Raw genomic sequence first — 23,855 nt, forward strand, 5'->3', positions numbered from 1 at the left:
TATAGAGAACATCATCTAAATCCAACTTGACCATTGTGTGGCCACACTTGCTAGATTGCTATAGTCTAAATCTAGCATTGTAGAAAGACGGGGGAGCTTGGAGCTGCACAAACCCAGGTCTGGAACTGGCTCCTTACCTTGAAAGGTGAATGATCCTGGCAGGACTCTTAGCCTTCCTGGGCCTCAGTTTATCTGTTTCTTGGGAAGGAGGATCTCTGCTGGTTGGTTGGGTGATGTGGGGGCTGTGTGAAAACAATTTGTCAATACGAGCCAAACTAGGAATATTTCTCCACAGGGTATGAAGGTCAAATGAGAGAATACATTTAAATTAAATGGAAAATTAAAATGGCAAAAAAGGCAAAGCTGTATTGAAAAGTTCTGAGCTTCTCTATAAGGAGCTTTTTGACTATGTAAGAATCCTATACTCGTTCCCCCTAAATATAAAAAAAAAAGTTGAAGGAGGCAGAAGGGAGAGTGATGCACGATGGGCGAGGACTTCACCTGCTGTTGCTGGCTTTGAGGATGGAGGAAGGAGGCCACAAACCTAGAAGCTGGAGCCCCTAGAAGCTAGAAAAGGCAGGGACCCGATTCATCCATTGAGCCTCCAGAAGGGACATAGCCGTGCCAGCACCTTGACTTTAGCCCAGTGAGATCCTCTAAGGACTTTTGGCAACCAGAACTATAAGACAGAAATGGAAGCCACTGAGTCTGTAGCTGTTTGTTGCAGCAGCAATAGAAAACTAATGCAGAGCCCAAGAAATCACTGATGATGAGATGGGGAAGTGGGCTCAGGAGGTCTGGATCTGTGATGAGATGGGGAAAGTGGGGGAGGTCTGGATCTGTGATGAGATGGGGGAAGTGGGCTGAGGAGGTCTGGATCTGTGATGAGATGGGGGAAGTGGGCTCAGGAGGTCTGGATCTGAGTTGGGGATCTGGAGTGGAAGGGGAATTCATTTGTTCATTGTCTATCCTTTTGCATTGATTGAATTTTTTTCTATATATATATGTGAATTTTCACAATAAAAGTTTTTTCCAAAATAAAATTAAAGAAACAAAAGGGGCTTTTTGCAACCCAATTCCTATCTATGTCTGAGTCCACTTGTATTGAATGAGTCTTTCTGCTAATGTCCTTATATTTGGGTGACAATCTGAATGTCAGTGACCAATCAGAGCAGAGGCAGACCTTGGAGTGGGCAGGGCATCCTGAGGGCCCTGATTCCTGCCATGAGGCATAACTCTTTAGGTGCCAGACCATGGGGAGGTCCAGGGGTTGCAGGGGAGGGCTGTGCATCTGCAATGACACTCAGGGGGCTCCCGGTGGTGGCAATTGGTGAATCTGCAGGTGGTGTTTCAATATTGTCACAACCCTGCTGTCTCTCATGCTCTCAAAAAGCATTTCTCTTACCTGTGACAGACTTCCTATACCTAACAGCTTGCAAAAATGTTCCAGGTTAATGAGAATAATCTCTCGGAGCCATACCTCCCTGCTTGGGGTCTCAGTTTCCCCAACTGTCTCCAGACAAGTTAGGCTAGAAGGCCCCTGAGCCTCAGCCCCTCTATAACCCTCCTGTCACCCAGACCTGATCTGGGGCTTGCACCCTGGGTGCAGCATGACAGGGGTGGGCAGGGGCTGGCTCTGGGCCAGAGGACCCTTTCTGATGGACTTCAGCTGTTGGCCTTCTAGGGGAGGCTGATCAACCTCACAAGAGTCATACGGTGAGTAGCGGTGGGCAAATCCATCCCCCTCATCTTAGATTTATGGGGAGACAGAGAGAAAGAGGAGACACTCCAGGAAGACCTGCAGGTGGGAGTACCAGGTTGAAACCAAGGACACCTTCCTGGAGGAGCTGCTGTTTGAGCCAGCTCTGAGAACAGGTGGGGACAGGACTGGAGAGGAGGAGGGGGTCCCCTATGAGCAAAGACTGGCCACCACCCGATCTAACAGCCCCACAGGGCCCCTGTGGCATCCCTGTCCAGTCCCTGTCACCACCCAGTTTTTCCCTCTGGACCCAGGAATTCAAAGTAAGCAAGGAGGTCCGCTGCTCCAGTTGGCTGCAAATATTTACAACCTTGAGCCCAAGCAGCACTTTGGGTCCTGGTTTGGGACCATGAAGCGGCTCGGTGAGACTGAGAGGTAAGGCCAGGGCAGGAATTGGGATAGTAGGATTGAACTCTCCCTGGGGGCCAGCCTCAGAAAGCCTGTGGCCATGGCCTCTTGGCCAACATCAGATCCTGTGGTCTGGCAATGCCTGGGGTACCCAGACCTCACTCTGGACAGGCCCTGGGAGGGGACCCTGGTGAGATTCCTGGCAGCTCACAGCCACTCTTCTGTCCATAGCTACAACATGTCATGCCAGCTGGAGGCTCCATCCCAGTTGGCTGGGAGCACAAAGGCCAGGAAGATAGACATCACCAACCACAGGGGCCAGTCGGGGCCTGAACCAGGGCGGGCAGAGGTTGGCTGCCTTGGGATATGGGTGGGCTCAGGGAGTCAGACAGCAAGGGACCAGCCTCCCATCCTACTGCTGACCAGCCCTGTGACTGGGGAGAGTCACCTTACTTCTCTGGGCCTCAGTTTCCCCCTGTGGAGTGACACTAAATGATCTCTCTGGAGACTGGGATCAATAGGGCACTGGTGATTGACCAGGCACTCAGCACATGCCTGGAGCACACGGTGTAGGGCTGTGATGGGGAGGTGGCCTGAGTTCCTGGGGAGTCACCCATGTGTGCCTGCCGTTCTGACCAGCCACCAGGCCCTCAGGGCAGAGCCCACTACCAGCAGCAGCTCACACCCCGATACCAGCTCAGAGGCGGCCCCTACCTCAGCAGCAGGGACATCACGGACACTTTGAGCTGCTACTAGGGTGGCTTCTCCAGCTCCCACGTGGAGAGGGGTCCCAGCTGAGTCCCACTCACGTGGAGTCTCATGCCCATGAAAGTGCTATTCACCACTGGCCAGGCTCATGAGGCCGCATGAAAGGGGGGTCACTGGGGAGGAGATATCGGGGGAACAGAGAGGGTGGTTGAATTTTTGTATAATAGGCAGTGCAAGTGTTTACCATTTGGGAGGGGAAAGGTTTGTTATTATTAGCAAAGCTACACGTGAATATTATACTAAAATCCAGTTTCTCTATAACCTGGGAGTTGCTCTTTTTTTCTTTCTTTTCCCATCTTAATTAAAATGAGATGCAGACTCTCACAGTCCACAGTCGATTAAGAAATCTTGCACGGCCATCAGGTTATGTCTTGGAGAGCAGAGTTTCAGTACCATCAGCCTGGCAAGGAGCCGGGCCTGCTCCTCAGAGCTCCTGGGACTGCGAGAATTGGCATGTTCACAGGGCACTGTCACAGCCTCTGAAACATGCTGTCTTTAAAGATGTTTGCAGGCTGGATGCGGTGGCTCACTCCTGTAATCCCAGCACTTTGGGAGGCAGAAGCGGGTGGCTCACTTGAGGTCAGGAGTTCAAGACCAACATGGCCAACATGGCAAAACCCCATCTCTACTAAAAATACAAAAAATTAGCCAGGTGTGGTGGCAGGTGCCTGTAATTCCAGCTACTTGGGAGGCTGAGGTAGGAGAACTGCTTGAACCCAGGAGGCAGAGGTTGCAATGAGCAGAGATCACACCACTGCACTCCAGTCTGGGCAACAAGAGCAAAACTTCATCTCAAAAAAAAAACAAAAAACAAAACAAAACAAAAAAACCACAAAGACATTTGCAAGGACCATGTCCTCACCCAGAATGGTGCCTGCCTTTCTACAGTTTTTCAGGAAGAGGAAACATTTTCTGCTTCTCTCGCTGAGGTTTTTTTTAACCACCCATTAGGAACCTATAGATTTCAGGATTGAACACTGGGATTCCCTCAGCACTAAAGGAGGAAAATTGCAAACAGAGCTGAAAGTGCAATGTGCAAAGGTCAGGCTGAGGAAGGTTCTTAGCCAGTAGACCAAGGGCAGGAAGGACACTGCCTCCTCAGTCTCCCACTAGGGAACTTGTGATTCTTGTCCCCTGACCTCAGAATTCCTTGTCATGTTTGTTTTGTCTCCAAGGGAAGGGTTTGAATTACAGAATTTAAGGCTAGAGTGGGCCTCGTGCAGTTAACATTAACCCTCTCTCTCCTTCGCTGGCTGAGGTGAAGTCCGGAAACATGTAGTTCTGACATCCACTCTCTCGGGGGATCACCAGTTCACCCATCTCACCCGGCAAGCTGGGCCCTAGTTTGGCGACAGGCGTCTTCCACCCACCTGGGAGGCAGGGTTCAACACTCTGCCTCTGACCTTGTTTCCTTCTTCTGCCACCTGCTTAGGCAGCCAGAAGGGGTTGTCCAGCCAGCACCTGGGCTTTGGCGCTCCTCAAGCAGATGGAGGAAGTTTCAGGCACCTGGCTCCTCAGGTGTCTGCCATCCAGATTCTCTTCAGGCCTGCCCAGCAGAGCTCTCTTGATCCAGCTAGAACTGGCCAGAACTGACTCACTCAGGAATGTGTAGACTTTGGCATCAGGGGCTTCTTTAATTTGCACAATTTCCAAATACCTCTTTTTTCTTCTTTTTCTGATGAGTCATCTCCCTAGACTTGCATTTTAAAGAGATAGACAGTTATCAGGTTCCAGAGAAGACATGGTAGAACATTTATATCTCAAAGACACAGAGCTGAGACTTCAGTTTTAGATACTATAATTTGCCTAAACCAAAAAGGAAGGTGTAGGTAAAGTTCTAGTCAAGACAGGATGGCCAGGAAAAACACCTTAAAGCAAGGGACGGCTTGCTTTGCTGATTTAAGCCAATGGCTTCTTTATCATAAGACTTCCCAGTGATTTAGTCCTCTCTCTCTTCCAGTGCACAGAGACATACCCCTCCTTACAAATAAAAATGTTCTTTACAGATGTAAATTTATTTTACAAAAATGTTTCAAAATAACCAGATGAAAATCATCCTTATGCCAGAAAGACTTTTTTTTTCATTACTAGAAATGAAACAATAAGTATTTGTTGTATTGACATACTTAGGCTTAGACCTATGTTTAACAAGAAAGCCTAATAATAGCACTGTGGTTACACTGTATCCTATTTTTCCAAACCATCATTTTGTTATTAAGGAAACGGATCAAATACCTTTCATTCATCTGATATGATACTTTAAAACACATTCCACTAATAAGTGCCATTTGGAACAGCTGAAAATCTTTTAATAAAACTTTTTAAAGATGAGCTCATGGCTTAGTGTAAATTTCACGAGCTTAATTAGGTCAAATGGAAGGAACTCAGATGAGTAGGTGCCCAATCAGAGCCCATTATTTGTAAGTCATCAGACCCCTTCATGACCTTAAAACTCCACTCTGACCTAATTATTGCAAACCTATATACAACAAAGTGAAAGGATTAATTTTCATTCATCAACCTCTCAATCCCAGATTTTCAAAGAAAAAACCTATGTAAGGAATACTTACCAAAACCAGACAGGAAAATTAGAGCCTGCATACTTTAGAGTCAAATTTGTTCCACTACAGCCAGGTCGCATACAATTACATCATTTGGTTCTTCATACACTCTAGAACTGACTAGGACAGAGTTTAGCATAGAAAAACTGTAAGAAATCGGTTCTGAAACATAGAAATTGCAAAGTTCAAAAGGCTATGAAAAAAACTAATGTAAATGAGAGACTCCCCTCCCTTTGTTTTAAAGAAATAGACCCATCAGAGAAATGCAAATCAAAACCACAATGAGACACCATCTCACACCAGTTAAAATGGTGATCAATAAAAAGTCAGGAAACAACAGGTGCTGGAGAGGATGTGGAGAAATAGGAACACTTTCACACTGTTGGTGGGACTGTAAACTAGTTCAACCACTGTGGAAGACAGTGTGGCCATTCCTCAGGGATCTAGAACTAGAAATACCATTTCACCCAGCCATCCCACTACTGGGTATATACCCAAAGGATTATAAATCGTGCTGCTATAAAGACACATGCACACGTATGTTTATTGCGGCACTATTCACAATAGCAAAGACTTGCAACCAACCCAAATATCCAACAATTATAGACTGGATTCAGAAAATGTGGCACATATACACCATGGAATACTATGCATCCATAAAAAATGATGAGTTCATGTCCTTTGTAGGGACACAGATGAAGCTGGAAACCATCATTCTCAGCAAACTATCGCAAGGACAAAAAACCAAACACCGCATGTTCTCACTCATAGGTGGGAATTGAACAATGAGAACACTTGGACACAGGAAGGGGAACATCACACACCAGGGCCTGTTGTGGGGTGGGGGGAGGGGGGAGGGATAGCATTAGGAGATATGCCTAATATAAATGAGTTAATGGATGCAGCACACCAACATGGCACATGTATACATATGCAACAAACCTGCACATTGTGCATGTGTACCCTAGAATTTAAAGTATAATAAAAAAATACAAAAAAATTAAAAAAGAAAGAACTAGATGTTCTGTAAAAATATACACAATTTTTACAGACAAATACATTTAGAAGTTGTTTTTATCTTAAAAATTGGGGATATTTCATATTTATAACTAATTATTGAACCTTAATTTTTCTTGGCCATTTCTAGGCTAATAAACTAAGAATCATGTAAACTAAGCCAAAGTAGAATAGACATAAAAGTCCTGAACACTTCAACTTCCTATCCTTCAAGAAGTATACCTCGCAAAGCTCATTTGAGAGAGGAAAAGCTTTCCTCCACCCTCTGTTTTACAGCGCTGAGGCTTCTCATCACATTTCTATGACTTGTAGCTTAAATCCATGTTACATGGTCACTGGCATTGTTAGTGCTTCTCTTTTAACACTGTAGGAGTTAATCAATTTGGTGGTGTATTTAATTCTATCACTAGAGGATTGTAAAATTACATATATTAATACCTCACTTTAGAGGCCACTTAATTTTTTTCCAAGGGGATATTTGATTATATTTCACTTGTGTCTTATTTAATGATTTTATAATTTAAACCCTAAATTATAAATCTAGAATTTAGAAAGTATATTTCCCCACTGGATTACATTTTTGGAAATATTATTTTATATGTGCACAAATATTACAAAATCACTGTAGACACCTGAAAACTATATTATCTTTTAAAGGCAATATTTACATTAAACTGGTATAACAAAATTGGTGCATTTTTTCCAGTACATTTTGTATATATTACATGTTTAACCTTTTTTTATTCAGCAAATAATTTTTGAGTATCTACTAAGTGGTAGGCTCTGCATTACTAACTGAATTTAAAGAGTGAAATAACAGACATGGTCTCAGACAATAAAAATTAACATTAGGTCCCCTATTTATATATTTTAAAATGGTAATTATGAAAACTTTTTGAGATTTTTAACTAGATAACATTACAATAATACATTTGATGTTGTTAATATTTGCCAGTGAGCAAAAAAGAAAATAAAAAGATGGTTTTATTCAATATACACTTTAAAATTGCAGAAAATAGTCAAGTTTCTCTGCTTTGCAGTTGAATGTCTACGTGTTTTTCTCCACAACTTGGCTTTTGTGGAGTGAAACAATTATTCTTCCAGCTCAATAACGGCAGAAGAATAACAATAAATCTAATATTTTAAATGCTTATCAAAAGATAGTAAACATATTATTTCAGAATACTGAGTTCAATAAGTTGACCTACAAAAAAAGCCAAACTGACAGTATTACTGAATAAGGAAAGGCCCAAAGAGACAAAATACTTTTTATTTTGTAACCTCGGTATGACACAACTTACCCTAACTATAAAGACCCTAAATTACCAAGATGGGTGCTTATAATATGGAGAGTAAAAAAAGTCATTTCACTTTTAGCTTTTTTATTTCTCTCAGAATAAAAAGTGTATAAGGAGTTGATAAAGAAGTTGATACTATAAGTTAGTACTACAATGACAGCACTTTTCAAGAAAAGACTTTTTTCTGTCTTACAAATATCATGTTAGCAGTATTTGTTTTCTCCAGAAATAATGAGGAAATAAAAACATAAGTATGTGGGTAATTAGTGTAGTTTCTTAAAGAAATGAGTTAGGCAACAGGCTAATAATGTATACTTCGCTGGCTTTTGAATGCCAACAATCATATTCTTTATAAGGCACAGACAAGATTTTTCTGAAGAATAAGTATGTGAACCTGAAAAGTAATCACCACTTGGTAGTGACAATATGGATAGGGTGAAGGGCGTCATCAAGAAGCAATGAAAAGATACATTTGCAGTTAAATTTGAAAACCATGATGTTTAATATATATAGTAATAAAGAATACTTTCTCCTGTTTCAAAATCATTTTAGAATTTAAGATAGAAGCTAAAATACCTAGGGATAATGATATGACTATCAAAAATTAAAAATTAAAGGACATTTTGAGTATTATAAGGTAAGAATGAGAACTTATTACCCAATGAACAGGGGATAATGCATTATACTGCATATCCATTGAATTAAAAGACAGGCCCATTACCTGGAAAATTTGAAAGTTTAATTTTATTTAAAAGTCTTGTTTCATTCATCAAGCTAAAGGATTAGCTCCCAGAAATATTCTAGGATTGCATATCCCCAACTCTGTAGGAATTATAGAAAGAATGGTATAAGGGCCACCATCTAAACATTATTATGTAAATAATTTAGTACCATTCCATTTGCTTTTGTAGATTTAAAAATGTAAATGGCTTTCTCATATTAGGAAACATCATTTTTCAAAACCCAGATAAACATAGTATATTGCAAGAGAATAATTATTTTCTTTATTAAAAAAGAAATACTGGAAGCTAAGTCCAAAAGACATAAATTATTTTATACTAATAACTACTAACATTTTATTCATTAAAATATAAAGGTCAAAAGTTTTAAAGTGATCTTTAAATGATTAATAACATGTTGATCTTTTTCTTCTTTCTGTAAAACTTTTTGAGTCTTAAAAATACTAAACTATACAAGCAATATTAAATAGTATATAAACTTGGATTAAAATATTCAAATTTACTAGAAGGTAGACATTGGAAAGAATGAAAATAAACAGAAGCATAAAGCAGCAGATATAAAATTAAGAAAGCAACTAAGAGTGTTTAAAGTACATATTCATCTGTAGTCTAATGTCTACCACAAACAATGAGTCTTCTCAGTAAAACGCAAATTGTTCATGAAGGGAAAAAGCAAGTTGTATTAGAGAATACTCAACATATTTTTTTTTAGTACTAACTTGTGCCTGGAGTATTATTGGTTTTTCTATTATGCACTTGATAATTTTTTTCATAAAAATTGTATGTACAACTCCATTCAAAAGCAGTTTTTGGTGGGGGTTTTTTTTTTTTGAGACAGAGTTTTGCTCTTTTCACCCAGGCTGGAGGGCAATGGTGCGAATCTGGCTCACAGCAACCTAGCAACCTTTGCCTCCCAGGTTCAGGTGATTCTCTTGCCTCAGCCTCTCGAGTGGTTAGGACTACAAGCATGCATCACCATGCCTGGCTAATTTTGTGTTTTTAGTAGAGACATGGTTTTGCCATGTTGACCAGGCTGGTCTTGAACTCCTGACCTGAGGTAATCCGCCCACCTTGGCCTCCCAAAGTGCTGGATATGGGCAAGAGCCACCATACCTGGCCTCAAAAGCAGTTTTTAAAAGCAAACACAATATAACACCAAAGTTGAAAAATCCATGCTCACCCAAGGATGCCAGGTTTAATAAATTATTTATAGAATACTGCATCAAAAATAAGACAATAACCCAAGATATACCATTAAAGATGTATCCATGCCTACAACTAGAGATAATTAATCTATCTGGTAGCAAATGATACTTCACTCAGTTTCAGCATGTCTGAAATCTTTAAGGACAAAAGTGATAAAACATGACTTCATTCTTCATTAAACTCTTAGAACACTTGAAGGAAAATAATTTCTGAAGCACAAAGAGGTAAAGAGGTGTAATCTTTCAAAAAGATATTCAGTGTTCAAAATCCAAGAGTGCAATATCAGGCTGGGTGCGGTGGCTTATGCCTGTAATCCCAGCACTTTGGGAGGCCATGGTGGGTGGATCACCTGAGGTCAGGAGTTCGAGACCAGCCTGGACAACACGGTAAAACTCTGACTGTACTAAAAATACAAAAATTAGCCAGGCATGGTGGTGTGCACCTGTAGTCCTAGCTACCTGTGGGGCTGAGACAGGAGAATCGCTTGAACCTGGGAGGTGGAGGTTGCAGTGAACCGAGATCATGCCACCTCACTCCAGCATCAGTAACAGAATGAGATTCCATCTCAAAAAAAAAAAAGTGTAATATCATATCGGTATACACAGATAATATACTGAATGAAATAGAATAATTTGAAGAGGTATCTTGATGAAAAAGGAGTCATTAGAAAGGTTGTATTCATGTCTTTGAAGGAAATTGCAATGTGAGAAATTAATACTTTGCTATACTAAAAGTTTATTGCTAACATGTATTGAGTTATTAACGTGTGTTAGGCAGAGTACCATATAATTTACAGGTGTTATCTCATTTATTGTAGGTAAAACGTAATTTCGAACTCTGGGAGTATAAATGAATTAGATAGAATAAAATTCTATTTAAATGGCCATCAGTAAATCGGTATCTAGGAACAGGGTGATACACTGCCCAAGTTTTCCATTCTTACTAAATGTTGTGTTTCATTTTCAATGTTTTCTTGGATATTGCTCTTTTTTGGTCATTTTGATTTTTTTTATTTTAGAAAACTAATAAATTGACTCTTCTTGATACTGACTCTTGGGTTTTATAGAAGAAAAAGTAATTAAATTCTGTACATTTACCTTTACCTCATTTTTTGTCTTTTAAATTTATTTTAATTGACATATAATAAATGCACGTTATGGGGTACAGAGTGATATTTTGATATATTTATGCAATGCGTAAAGATCAAGTCAGAGTCATTATCATATCCATTACCTAAATCATGTATTATTTCTTTGCAGTGAGAATATTCAAAATCTTTTTAGTTATTTGAAAACACACAATAAATTCCCATTAACTACAGTCACCCAACAGTGCTGTAGAGAATTAGAACTTCTTCCTTCTCTCCAGCTGTAATTTTGTATGTATTAACCACAGTTTTCTTATACTCTTCTTTCTCCTACTCTTTCCAGGATATGGTAACCAAAACTCTACTATCTACTTCTATGAGATTAAAAATTTTAGCTTCCATACATAAGTGAGTACACGTAGTTATGTGGTGTTTATGTTTCTATGCCAGGCTTATTTCACCTAACATAATGCCCTCCACTTGCATTCTTGTTGCCACAAATAACAGGATTTTGTTCTTTATTATGACTAAATAATATCCATTATATATGTATGTCACATTTCTTTATCCATTCATCTGTTGATGGACACTTTTGTTGATTCCATATCTTGGCTATTGTGAATAGTGCTGTAATAAACATGGGGGTGCAGGTAACTCTTTGATATACTGATTTTCTTTCCTTTGGATATATACTGAAAACCATATGATTAAATTAATAAACACAATAAAAGTGTTTGGCAAAATTAAATATTCTTACATGACAAAAAACCTCTCAACAATTTAGTATAGAAAATATATGCCTTAACACAGAAGGACATAAAGGACAAATCTACAACTAAGATCATACTGAGTGTGGAAAAGGTGAAAGATTTTACTGTGAACAAGAAAAAGATTTTACCGGAACAAGAAAAGGATGCCTATTCTCACCAATCATATTTCACATAGTGAAAGTCTTAGCCAGGACAATTAGATGAGAGAAAGAAATAAAGGACATCTGAATTGGAAAGGAGACAGTCAAATTGTCCCTGTTTAAATCAGTAGCATTTCTATATATTGATAGTAAAATAGCTGAAACAAGAAATTAAGAAAGCAAATCCTTTTCAATAGCTACAAAAATGTACTTATAAATTTAACCAAGGAAGTAAAAGATTTTGACAACAAAAATGACAAATATTAATGAAAGAAATTAAAGAAAACACAAAAAAGGAAAGACATCCAAGTTTATAGATTGAAATAACTAATATTCTTAAAATGACCCACTATCCTATGTGATTTACAAATTTAGTACAATCACTAGCTTGTATTTTTAAAAGCACCTTTGCTGCATATTCTTAAGATATTCAATGACAATGCCTAGATTGATGTTTGAGGTATTATTATATCTATTTTAAATTGGGCACAATATAATGTTATCAGAGATAACAGTTTTGATTGGTCCTAGGTCATACAGTAATATATACATTGTGATTTATAGACATGCTATCTTTTAATACTCAGGCATTTAGAAAGTTCATTTAGACAAAGTTATAAAAACTTGCCTTCCTTTCTACCTATATCACCTAAAAATCCTAATTTAAGAGGTAATAACATTTTTTATTTGATATACAATTTATCAACACAATACAAATCTAACAATTATCATGTGCAGAGTGTGAAAATCTCATCAGATTAAGGAACACAAAGACATCTTTTTCATATTTCGAATGTAAAACTGTTTTGGAAACTTATTTTTAGAAACAGTTAAAAACATTTTTTCATTAGTTTTTCACGTAAAATTGTGACAACCAGCATGAAACAACTGTCATCACAGAAGCATGGTATATTCGATTCCAAAACATATTCTTTGTAAGTTTTAATATATTTATGTATTATTTATACTTAAGATTATAACCCATAATGTAGATTTTTCCTTCAACTCTTAAGAATATTGTTAAATAATAAAATTAAAATTAATGAATTATAATTTTTGTTGGTTGGGAAAAAGAATAGACACACACGTGACAGTGCATCACTTCACCTCATCATTTCATCTCATCATTTCATCTCATTTCATCATTTCATCTCATCATTTTATCTCATCCCATCCTATCTCATCATATCGTCTCATAATTTCATCTCATCTTTTCATCAAATCTCATCTCATCTCCATTTCATTTTCATTATTTCATTTCATCATTTCATTTCACTATTTCATTTCATTTCATCTAATCTCGTTTATTTCATTATGTCATTTCATCTCATATTTTCATCTCATCATTTTTCATATCATTTTTCATCTCATCATTTCATCTCATCTCATCATTTCATCTCATCTCATCATTTCCTCCTTTCATTTCAACATTTCATCTCAACATTTCTTCTCATCACATTTCAATTTCATTTCATTATTTCGTTTCATTTCATTTCATTATTTCACCTAGTTTCATTATTTCATCTCATCTCATCTCAATTCGTCTCATCTCATTTCATCTCAACATTTCATCTCATCATTTTTCTTTTTTTTCTTTTTTTATTTTACTTTAAGTTTTAGGGTACATGTGCACATTGTGCAGGTTAGTTACATGTGTATACAGGTGCCATGCTGGTGCGCTGCACCCACTAACTCGTCATCTAGCATCAGGTATATCTCCTGATGCCATCCCTCCCCCCTCCCCCCACCCCACAACAGTACCCAGAGTGTGATATTCACCTTCCTGTGTCCATGTGATCTCATTGTTCAATTCCCACCTATGAGTGAGAATATGCGGTGTTTGGTTTTTTGTTCTTGTGATAGTTTACTGAGAATGATGATTTCCAATTTCATCCATGTCCCTACAAAGGACATGAACTCACCATTTTTTATGGCTGCATAGTATTCCATGGTGTATATGTGCCACATTTTCTTAATCCAGTCTATCATTGTTGGACATTTGGGTTGGTTCCAAGTCTTTGCTATTGTGAATAATGCCGCAATAAACATATATGTGCACGTGTCTTTATAGCAGCATGATTTATAGTCCTTTGGGTATATACCCAGTAATGGGATGGCTGGGTCAATTGGTATTTCCAGTTCTAGATCCCTGAGGAATCGCCACACTGACTTCCACAATGGTTGAACTAGTTTACAGTCCCACCAACAGTGTAAAAGTGTTCCTACTTCTCCACATCCTCTCCAGCACCTGTTGTTTCCTGACTTTTTAATGATGGCCATTCTAACTGGTGTGAGATGGTATCTCATTGTGGTTTTCATTTGCATTTCTCTGATGGCCAGTGATGATGAGCATTTTTTCATGTGTTTTTTGGCTGCATAAATGTCTTCTTGTGAGAAGTGTCTGTTCATGTCCTTTCCCCACTTTTTGATGGGGTTGTTTGTTTTTTTCTTGTAAATTTGTTTGAGTTCATTGTAGATTCTGGATATTAGCCCTTTGTCAGATGAGTAGGTTGTGAAAATTTTCTCCCATTTTGTAGGTTGCCTGTTCACTCTGATGGTAATCTCTTTTGCCATGCAGAAGCTCTTTAGTTTAATTAGATCCCATTTGTCAATTTTGGCTTTTGTTGCCATTGCTTTTGGTGTTTTAGACATGAAGTCCTTGCCCATGCCTATGTCCTAAATGGTAATGCCTAGGTTTTCTTCTAGGGTTTTTATGGTTTTAGGTCTACCATTTAAGTCTTTAATCCATCTTGAATTGATTTTCATATAAGGTGTAAGGAAGGGATCCAGTTTCAGCTTTCTACATATGGCTAGCCAGTTTTCCCAGCACCATTTATTAAATAGGGAATCCTTTCCCCATTGCTTGTTTTTCTCAGGTTTGTCAAAGATCAGATAGTTGTAGATATGCGGCGTTATTTCTGAGGGCTCTGTTCTGTTCCATTGATCTATGTCTCTGTTTTGGTACCAGTACCATGCTGTTTTGGTTACTGTAGCCTTGTAGTATAGTTTGAAGTCAGGTAGTGTGATGCCTCCAGCTTTGTTCTTTTGGCTTAGGATTGACTTGGCGATGCAGGCTCTTTTTTGGTTCCATATGAACTTTAAAGTAGTTTTTTCCAACTCTTTGAAGAAAGTCATTGGTAGCTTGATGGGGATGGCATGGAATCTGTAAATTACCTTGGGCAGTATGGCCATTTTCACGATATTGATTCTTCCTTCCCATGAGCATGGAATGTTCTTCCATTTGTTTGTATCCTCTTTTATTTCATTGAGCAGTGGTTTGTAGTTCTCCTTGAAGAGGTTGAAGCAATTGTGAATGGGAGTTCACTCATGATTTGGCTCTCTGTTTGTCTGTTGTTGGTGTATAAGAATGTTTGTGATTTTTGTACATTGATTTTGTATCCTGAGACTTTGCTGAAGTTGCTTATCAGCTTAAGGAGATTTTGGGCTGAGACAATGGGCTTTTCTAGATATACAATCATGTCGTCTGCAAACAGGGACAATTTGACTTTCTCGTTTTCTAATTGAATACCCTTTATTTCCTTCTCCTGCCTAATTGCCATGGCCAGAACTTCCAACACTATGTTGAATAGGAGTGGTGAGAGAAGGCATCCCTGTCTTGTACCAGTTTTCAAAGGGAATGCTTCCAGTTTTTGCCCATTCAGTATGATATTGGCTGTGGGTTTGTCATAGATAGCTCTTATTATTTTGAAATACGTCCCATCAATACCTAATTTATTGAGAGTTTTTAGCATGAAGGGTTGTTGAATTTTGTCAAAGGCTTTTTCTGCATCTATTGAGATAATCATGTGGTTTTTGTCTTTGGCTCTGTTTATATGCTGGATTACATTTATTGATTTGCGTATATTGGAACAGCCTTGCATCCCAGGGATGAAGCCCACTTGATCATGGTGGATAAGCTTTTTGATGTGCTGCAGGATTCGTTTTGCCAGTATTTTATTGAGGATTTTTGCATCAATGTTCGTCAAGGATATTGGTCTAAAATTCTCTTTTTTTGTTGTGTCTCTGCCTGGCTTTGGTATCAGAATGATGCTGGCCTCATAAAATGAGTTAGGGAGGATTCCCTCTTTTTCTATTCATTGGAATAGTTTCAGAAGGAATGGTACCAGTTCCTCCTTGTACCTCTGGTAGAATTCGGCTGTGAATTCATCTGGTCCTGGACTCTTTTTGGTTGGTAAGCTATTGATTATTGCCACAATTTCAGCTCCTGTTATTGGTCTATTCAGAGATTCAACTTCTTCCTGGTTTAGTCTTGGGAGATTGTATGTGTTGAGGAATTTATCCATTTCTTCTAGATTTTCTAGTTTATTTGCATAGAGGTGATTGTAGTATTCTCTGATGGTAGTTTGTATTTCTGTGGGATCGGTGGTGACATCCCCTTTATCATTTTTTATTGCGTCTATTTGATTCTTCTTTTTTTATTAGTCTTGCTAGCGGTCTATCAATTTTGTTGATCCTTTCAAAAAACCAGCTCCTGGATTCATTAATTTTTTGAAGGGTTTTTTGTGTCTCTATTTCCTTCAGTTCTGCTCTGATTTTAGTTATTTCTTGCCTTCTGCTAGCTTTTGAATGTGTTTGCTCTTGCTTTTCTAGTTCTTTTAATTGTGATGTTAGGGTATCAATTTTGGATCTTTCCTGCTTTCTCTTGTGGGCATTTAGTGCTATATATTTCCCTCTACACACTGCTTTGAATGCGTCCCAGAGATTCTGGTATGTTGTGTCTTTGTTCTCGTTGGTTTCAAAGAACATCTTTATTTCTGCCTTCATTTCGTTATGTACCCAGTAGTCATTCAGGAGCAGGTTGTTCAGTTTCCATGTAGTTGAGCGGTTTTGAGTGAGATTCTTAATCCTGAGTTCTAGTTTGATTGCACTGTGGTCTGAGAGATAGTTTGTTATAATTTCTGTTCTTTTACATTTGCTGAGGAGAGCTTTACTTCCCAGTATGTGGTCAATTTTGGAATAGGTGTAGTGTGGTGCTGAAAAAAATGTATATTCTCTTGATTTGGGGTGGAGAGTTCTGTAGATGTCTATTAGGTCTGCTTGGTGCAGAGCTGAGTTCAATTCCTGGGTATCCTTGTTGACTTTCTGTCTCATTGATCTGTCTAATGTTGACAGCGGGGTGTTAAAGTCTCCCATTATTAATGTGTGGGAGTCTAAGTCTCTTTGTAGGTCACTCAGGACTTGCTTTATGAATCTTGGTGCTCCTGTATTGGGTGCATATATATTTAGGATAGTTAGCTCTTCTTGTTGAATTGATCCCTTTACCATTATGTAATGGCCTTCTTTGTCTCTTTTGATCTCTGTTGGTTTAAAGTCTGTTTTTTCAGAGACTAGGATTGCAACCCCTGCCTTTTTTTTCTTTTCCATTGGCTTGGTAGATCTTCCTGCATCCTTTTATTTTGAGCCTATGTGTGTCTCTGCACATGAGATGGGTTTCCTGAACACAGCACACTGATGGGTCTTGACTCTTTATCCAATTTGCCAGTCTGTGTCTTTTAATTGGAGTATTTAGTCCATTTACATTTAAAGTTAATATTGTTATGTGTCAATTTGATCCTGTCATTATGATGTTAGCTGGTTATTTTGCTCGTTAGTTGATGCAGTTTCTTCCTAGTCTCAATGGTCTTTACATTTTGGCATGATTTTGCAGCGGCTGGTACCGGTTGTTCCTTTCCATGTTTAGTGCTTCCTTCAGGAGCTCTTGTAAGGGAGGCCTGGTGGTGACAAAATCTCTCAGCATTTGCTTGTCTGTAAAGTATTTTATTTCTCCTTCACTTATGAAGCTTAGTTTGGCTGGATATGAAATTCTGGGTTGAAAATTCTTTTCTTTAAGAATGTTGAATATTGGCCCCCACTCTCTTCTGGCTTGTAGGGTTTCTGCCGAGAGATCCGCTGTTAGTCTGATGGGCTTCCCTTTGTGGGTAACCTGACCTTTCTCTCTGGCTGCCCTTAACATTTTTTCCTTCATTTCAACTTTGGTGAATCTGACAATTATGTGTCTTGGAGTTGCTCTTCTCGAGGAGTATCTTTGTGGCGTTCTCTGTATTTCCTGAATCTGAATGTTGGCCTGCCTTGCTAGATTGGGGAAGTTCTCCTGGATAATATCCTGCAGAGTGTTTTCCAACTTGGTTCCATTCTCCCCATCACTTTCAGGTACACCAATCAGATGTAGATTTGGTCTTTTCACATAGTCCCATATTTCTTGGAGGCTTTGCTCATTTTTTTAAATTCTTTTTTCTCTAAACTTCCCTTCTCACTTCATTTCATTCATTTCATCTTCCATCGCTGATACCCTTTCTTCCAGTTGATCGCATCGGCTCCTGAGGCTTCTGCATTCTTCACGTAGTTCTCGAGCCTTGGTTTTCAGCTCCATCAGCTCCTTTAAGCACTTCTCTGTATTGGTTATTCTAGTTATACATTCTTCTAAATTTTTTTCTAAATTTTCAACTTCTTTGCCTTTGGTTTGAATGTCCTCCTGTAGCTCTGAGTAATTTGATCATCTGAAGCCTTCTTCTCTCAGCTCGTCAAAGTCATTCTCCATCCAGCTTTGTTCCGTTGCTGGTGAGGAACTGCATTCCTTTGGAGGAGGAGAGGTGCTCTGCTTTTTAGAGTTTCCAGTTTTTCTGTTCTGTTTTTTCCCCATCTTTGTGGTTTTATCTACTTTTGGTCTTTGATGATGGTGATGTACAGATGGGTTTTTGGTGTGGATGTCCTTTCTGTTTGTTAGTTTTCCTTCTAACAGACAGGACCCTCAGCTGCAGGTCTGTTGGAGTACTCTGCCGTGTGAGGTGTCAGTGTGCCCCTGCTGGGGGGTGCCTCCTAGTTAGGCTGCTCGGGGGTCAGGGACCCACTTGAGGAGGCAGTCTGCCCGTTCTCAGACCTCCAGCTGCGTGCTGGGAGAACCACTGCTCTCTTCAAAGCTGTCAGACAGGGACATTTAAGTCTGCAGAGGTTACTGCTGTCTTTTCGTTTGTCTGTGCCCTGCCCCCAGAGGTGGAGCCTACAGAGGCAGGCAGGCCTCCCTGAGCTGTGGTGGGCTCCACCCAGTTCGGGCTTTCTGGCTGCTTTGTTTACCTAAGCAAGCCTGGGCAATGGCGGGCGCCCCTCCCCCAGTCTGACTGCCGCCTTGCAGTTTGATCTCAGACTGCTGTGCTAGCAATCAGCGAGACTCCGTGGGCGTAGGACCCTCCGAGCCAGGTGCAGGATATAATCTCGTGGTGCGCCGTTAAGCCCGTTGGAAAAGCGCAGTATTCAGGTGGGAGTGACCCGATTTTCCAGGTGCTGTCCGTCACCCCTTTCTTTGACTCAGAAAGGGAACTCCCTGACCCCTTGCGCTTCCCAAGTGAGGCAATGCCTCGCCCTGCTTCGGCTTGCGCACGGTGCGCGCACCCACTGACCTGCGCCCACTGTCTGGCACTCCCTAGTGAGATGAACCTGGTACCACAGATGGAAATGTACAAATCACCCGTCTTCTGCGTTGCTCACGCTGGGAGTTGTAAACCGGAGCTGTTCCTATTTGGCCATCTTGGCTCCTCCCTATCTCATCATTTTTCATCTCATCATTTTTCATCTCATTTAATCTCATTTCATTTCATCTCATCATTTCAGCTCATCATTTCATCTCACCACATCTCTTCATTTCATCATTTCATTTCAACATTTCATCATTTCATCTCATCTTTCAATTTCATTTCAATATCATCATTTCATTTCATCATTTCATTTCATCTCATTTCATTATTTCATCTCATTTCAATTCATCTCATTTTATCTCATTTTTCATCTCATCATTTTTCATCTCATCATTTAATCTCATCATCTCATTTCATCTCATTTCTTCTCATCATTTCATCTCATCATTTAATCTCATCATCTCATCATTTCATCTCATTTCTTCTCATCATTTCATCTCATCATTTAATCTCATCATCTCATCATTTCATCTCATTTCTTCTCATCATTTCATCTCATAATTTTATCTCATTTCATCTCATCTCATTTCAATTTCATTTCATTTCACTTCATTTCATCTCATCTCATCATTTCATCTCATCTTATTTCATCTCATCATTTCTTCTCATCATTTCATCATTTCATCTCATTTCATGTCATCTCACCTCATCTCATCATTTCATCTCATTTCATCTCCTCATTTCATCTCACCTCACCTCAGCATTTCATCATTTCATCTCATCATTTCTTATTTCATCTCATTTTATCTCATCATTTCATCTCATCTCAATTTCCTTTCATTATTTCATTTCATCTCATTCATTTCATCTCATTACATCTCATCATTTCCTCTCATCATTACATCTCATCTCATCATTTCATCTCATCATTGCATCTCATCATTTCATCTCATTTCATCCATTATTCATCTCGTCATTTCATCTCATCTCATCATTTCCATTTCATTTCCATTTCATTATTTCATTTCATCATTTAATTTCATCATCTCATTTAATTTCACCTCATTTCACTATTTCATTTCATTTTTTCATTTCATTATGTCATTTCATCTCATTACATTTCATCTAATTTCATTTCATCTCATTTCATCTCATCATTTCATCTCATCTTTTCATCTCATCATTTCATCTCATCAACTCATTTCATCTTATCTCATCATTTCATCATTTCATCTCATCATTTCATCTCATCTCGTATCTTCTCATCTCATTTCAATTTCATTTCATTATTTCATTTCATTATTTCATGTCATCTCATCATTTCATCTCATCACATCTCATAATTTCATCATTTTATTTCATAATTTCATCTTATTTCATCTCATCTCATTTCAATTTTATCTCAATTTCATTTCATTATTTCATTTCATCTCATCATTTCATCTCATCAGTTCATCTCATCATTTCATCTCATTTCATCTCATTTCATATCATTTTATCTCACCATTTCATCTCATCTCATCATTTCATCTCATCTCATTTCATCACTGTCTTATTTCATCTCATTTTATGTCATCATTTCGTGTCATCATTTCATCACATCTCGTCTCATCTCATCTTTTCATCTCATCATTTCATCATTTCATCTCATTTCATCTCATCATTTCAACTCACTGCATCTCATCTCATCATTTCCATTTCATTTCATTATTCCATTTCATCATTTCATTTCATTATTTCATTTCATTGTCATTTCATCTCGTCACATTTCATCTCATCTCATCATTTCATCTCGTCATTTCATCTCATTATTTCATCTGATTTCATGTCATCATATCATGTCATCATTTCATCTCATTTCATCACATCTCATCATTTAATCTCATCATTTAATCTCATTTCATCTCATCATTTCATCATTTCATCTCATCATTTCTGCTCATCTCATCATTTCCATTTCATTTCCATTTCATTATTTCATCATTTCATTATTTCATTTCATCTCATTTCATTATTGCATTTCATTATGTCATGTCATTTCATCTCATTTCATTACATCTCATTTCATCTCATTTCATCTCATCTCATCATTTCATCTCATTTCATCTCATCATTTCATCTCATCTCACTTCATTTCATCTCATCATTTCATCTCATTTCAATTTCATCATTACATTTCATAATTTCCTTTCATTATTTCATTTCATCTCATTTCACTGTTTCCTCTCATTTCATCTCATTTTTCATCTCATTTTTCATCTCATTTCATCTTATCATCTCATCTCATCATTTCATCTCATCGTTCATCTCATTTCATCTCATTATATCATCTCCTCATCTCATTTCAATTTCATTATTTCATATCATTTCATTATTTCATTTCATCTCATCATTTCTTCTCATCATTTCATCTCGTTTCATCTCATTTCGTCCATCATCTCATTTTCATCTCATTTCATCTCATCTCCTTTCAATTTTGTCATTTTGTCTCATCATTTCATCTCATCATTTCTACTCACCATTTCATCTCAAAATTTCATCTCATCATTTCATCTCTTCTTATCTCATCATTTCGTCATTTCATCTCATCTCAAGTCATATTATCATTTCATCTAAGTGAAATGATGTAATGGAATCATGAAATGAAATGGATAGGATGCCCTCAGTGATGTTAAATTTAAAAATTGTTTTCATGTATTCATTTTTATATGTACATGTATTTATATTTATATTTACTTATATTTCTTTTTACTTATTTTTATTTATGTTTTTACTTATTTCTTTATTTATAGACAAGGTCCTGTTCTGTGGCATAGGCTGCAATGCAGTGGTGCATTCACAGTTCACTGCAGCCTTGAGCAAACCTCCCACCTTAGCCTCCCGGGTAGCCAGGACCCCAGGTGTGCACCACCACACCTGGTTAATATTTTATTATTTGTAGAGATGGAGTCTTGCTATTCTGCCCAGGCTGGTCTCAAACTCCTGGGCTGAAGCAATCCTCCTGCATTGGCAACCCAAAATGCTGGGATGACAGATATGAGCCACAGTGTCCAACCTATTTATTTAATAAAGAAAAGGTCTCACTATGTTGCCCAGGCTGGTCAACCCCAGGACTCAAATGATTCTCCAAACTTGGCCTCTCAAAATGTTGGGATTACAGGTATGAGCCACCATGCCTGGCCTAAAAATAGTATTATATTTTTGTATTATATAATTTTCAATTAGGTAATATGAATACTCTGTACAGGAAATACGCCCTTAATTACATAGGAATAAACATTTGTTACAGTGAGAAAAATCTAATAGAGCTAAAAATAAAAATTAATTTGGAAAGGTCATTAGATACTCATACATTCTTACGTTTATACATTCTTTCATATATTCATATACTCTTTTAACAGTATCAATGGTTTGGAGTTATGTGTACAAAACCATGACCTATATGTAATACAACTAATAACAAGCACTTACAATTCAAGGCATATTATATACAAAGCTTTAACTTCTCATCATCAGATTTTTTTTTTCTTTCTGTTTTGGCAGATACTATGAACACAACATTCAACTCACAGACACCATGGAGCCCTTACTAAGCATAAAGTACTGTGAAAGGCCAGGGCTAGGACAGAACTGAGACAGGGCCAGGGATAGGATAGAACCGGGGCAGGGTCATGGAGAGAGAAAAACCAGGGGCAGGGTCATAGCCAGGGACATGAGAGGACCAAGGCCAGGGCCAGAAGCAGGGCAGAACCAGCGCCAGGGCAGGGACATGGCAGGGCCAGGGCCATGGCAGGATCAGGGCCAGCAGAAGGCCAGGGCAGGGCTAGGGTAGCACAGGGCCAAGGCAGGGCAGGGTCAGTGTAGAGCAAGAAAGGGCCAGAGTATGGCAGGGCAGGGACAGGGAGGTCCAGGGCCAGAGTCAGGTCCAGGACATGGACAGGGCAGGGCCAGAAACATGGCAGGACAAGAAAGGGGACAGGGCAAGGGCAAGGCCAGAGAAGGACTATGGAAAAAACATGGCCAGGGAGGGTCCAGGGCAAGGGCAAGGCCAGGGCAGAACCAGAGCCAGGGCAGGCCAAAGGCAGGGCAAGGCCAGGGCAAGGTCAGGGTAGGGCAGGGCCAGTGTAGGGTGAGGGTAGGGCCAGGGTGAGTTCAGGGCCAGGGTAGGACTAAGATAGCACAGGGCCAGTGCAGGGCCAAAGGAGGGGCCAGGGCCAAGCATGGCCAGTGTGGGGCCTGGGGATTGTCAGGGCCAGGGCCAGGGCCAGGGCCAGGGTCAAGACTGGGCCAGGGGCAGGGCCAGGGAGAAGGCAGAACCAGAGAGGATCCAGAGCAAGAGCAGGGTCAGGGCAGAACCAGGACCAGGATAAGGCAAAGCCAAGGCCAGGGCAGGGCAAGACCAGGGAAGGGCAAGGCCAGGGTAGAAAAGGCTAGTGTAGGGCCAGGCCAGGGTAGGAGAAGGCCACAGTAGGGCCAAGGCCAAGGCAGGGCAGGGCTAGGGTAGCACAGGGCATGGCCAAAAACAGGGCAGGGCCATAGCAGTGGCAGGACTAGCAACAGGGCCAGGGTAAGTGCTGGACCAGAGCATGGTGGGGACAATACAGGGCCAGGACAGACGATGGCAAGGCAGGTCCAGGGCCATTTCATGGACTCGGTAGGCCTGGGGTCAGGCCAGGGCAGGGCAAGAGCAAGGCCAGGGAGAAGGCAGGGCCGGGGCCAAGGCAGTGCCAG

General features: G+C 39.5%; 1 protein-coding gene across 1 annotated transcript in view; it reads right to left on the bottom strand.

The window, feature by feature from the left end:
• Nucleotides 1-23,855, bottom strand: part of LOC112204120 (uncharacterized) — a 41,958-nt gene that overhangs the window by 2,306 nt on the left and 15,797 nt on the right. Inside the window, exon 6 of the mRNA XM_063795456.1 lies at nucleotides 138-242. Within this exon, the coding sequence (XP_063651526.1) occupies nucleotides 138-242 (105 nt within the window). The remainder of the gene's footprint in view (nucleotides 1-137; nucleotides 243-23,855) is intronic.

Source organism: Pan troglodytes, chromosome 16 (assembly GCF_028858775.2).
Source record: "Pan troglodytes isolate AG18354 chromosome 16, NHGRI_mPanTro3-v2.0_pri, whole genome shotgun sequence".
In the NCBI taxonomy this organism is placed as follows: domain Eukaryota; kingdom Metazoa; phylum Chordata; class Mammalia; order Primates; family Hominidae; genus Pan; species Pan troglodytes.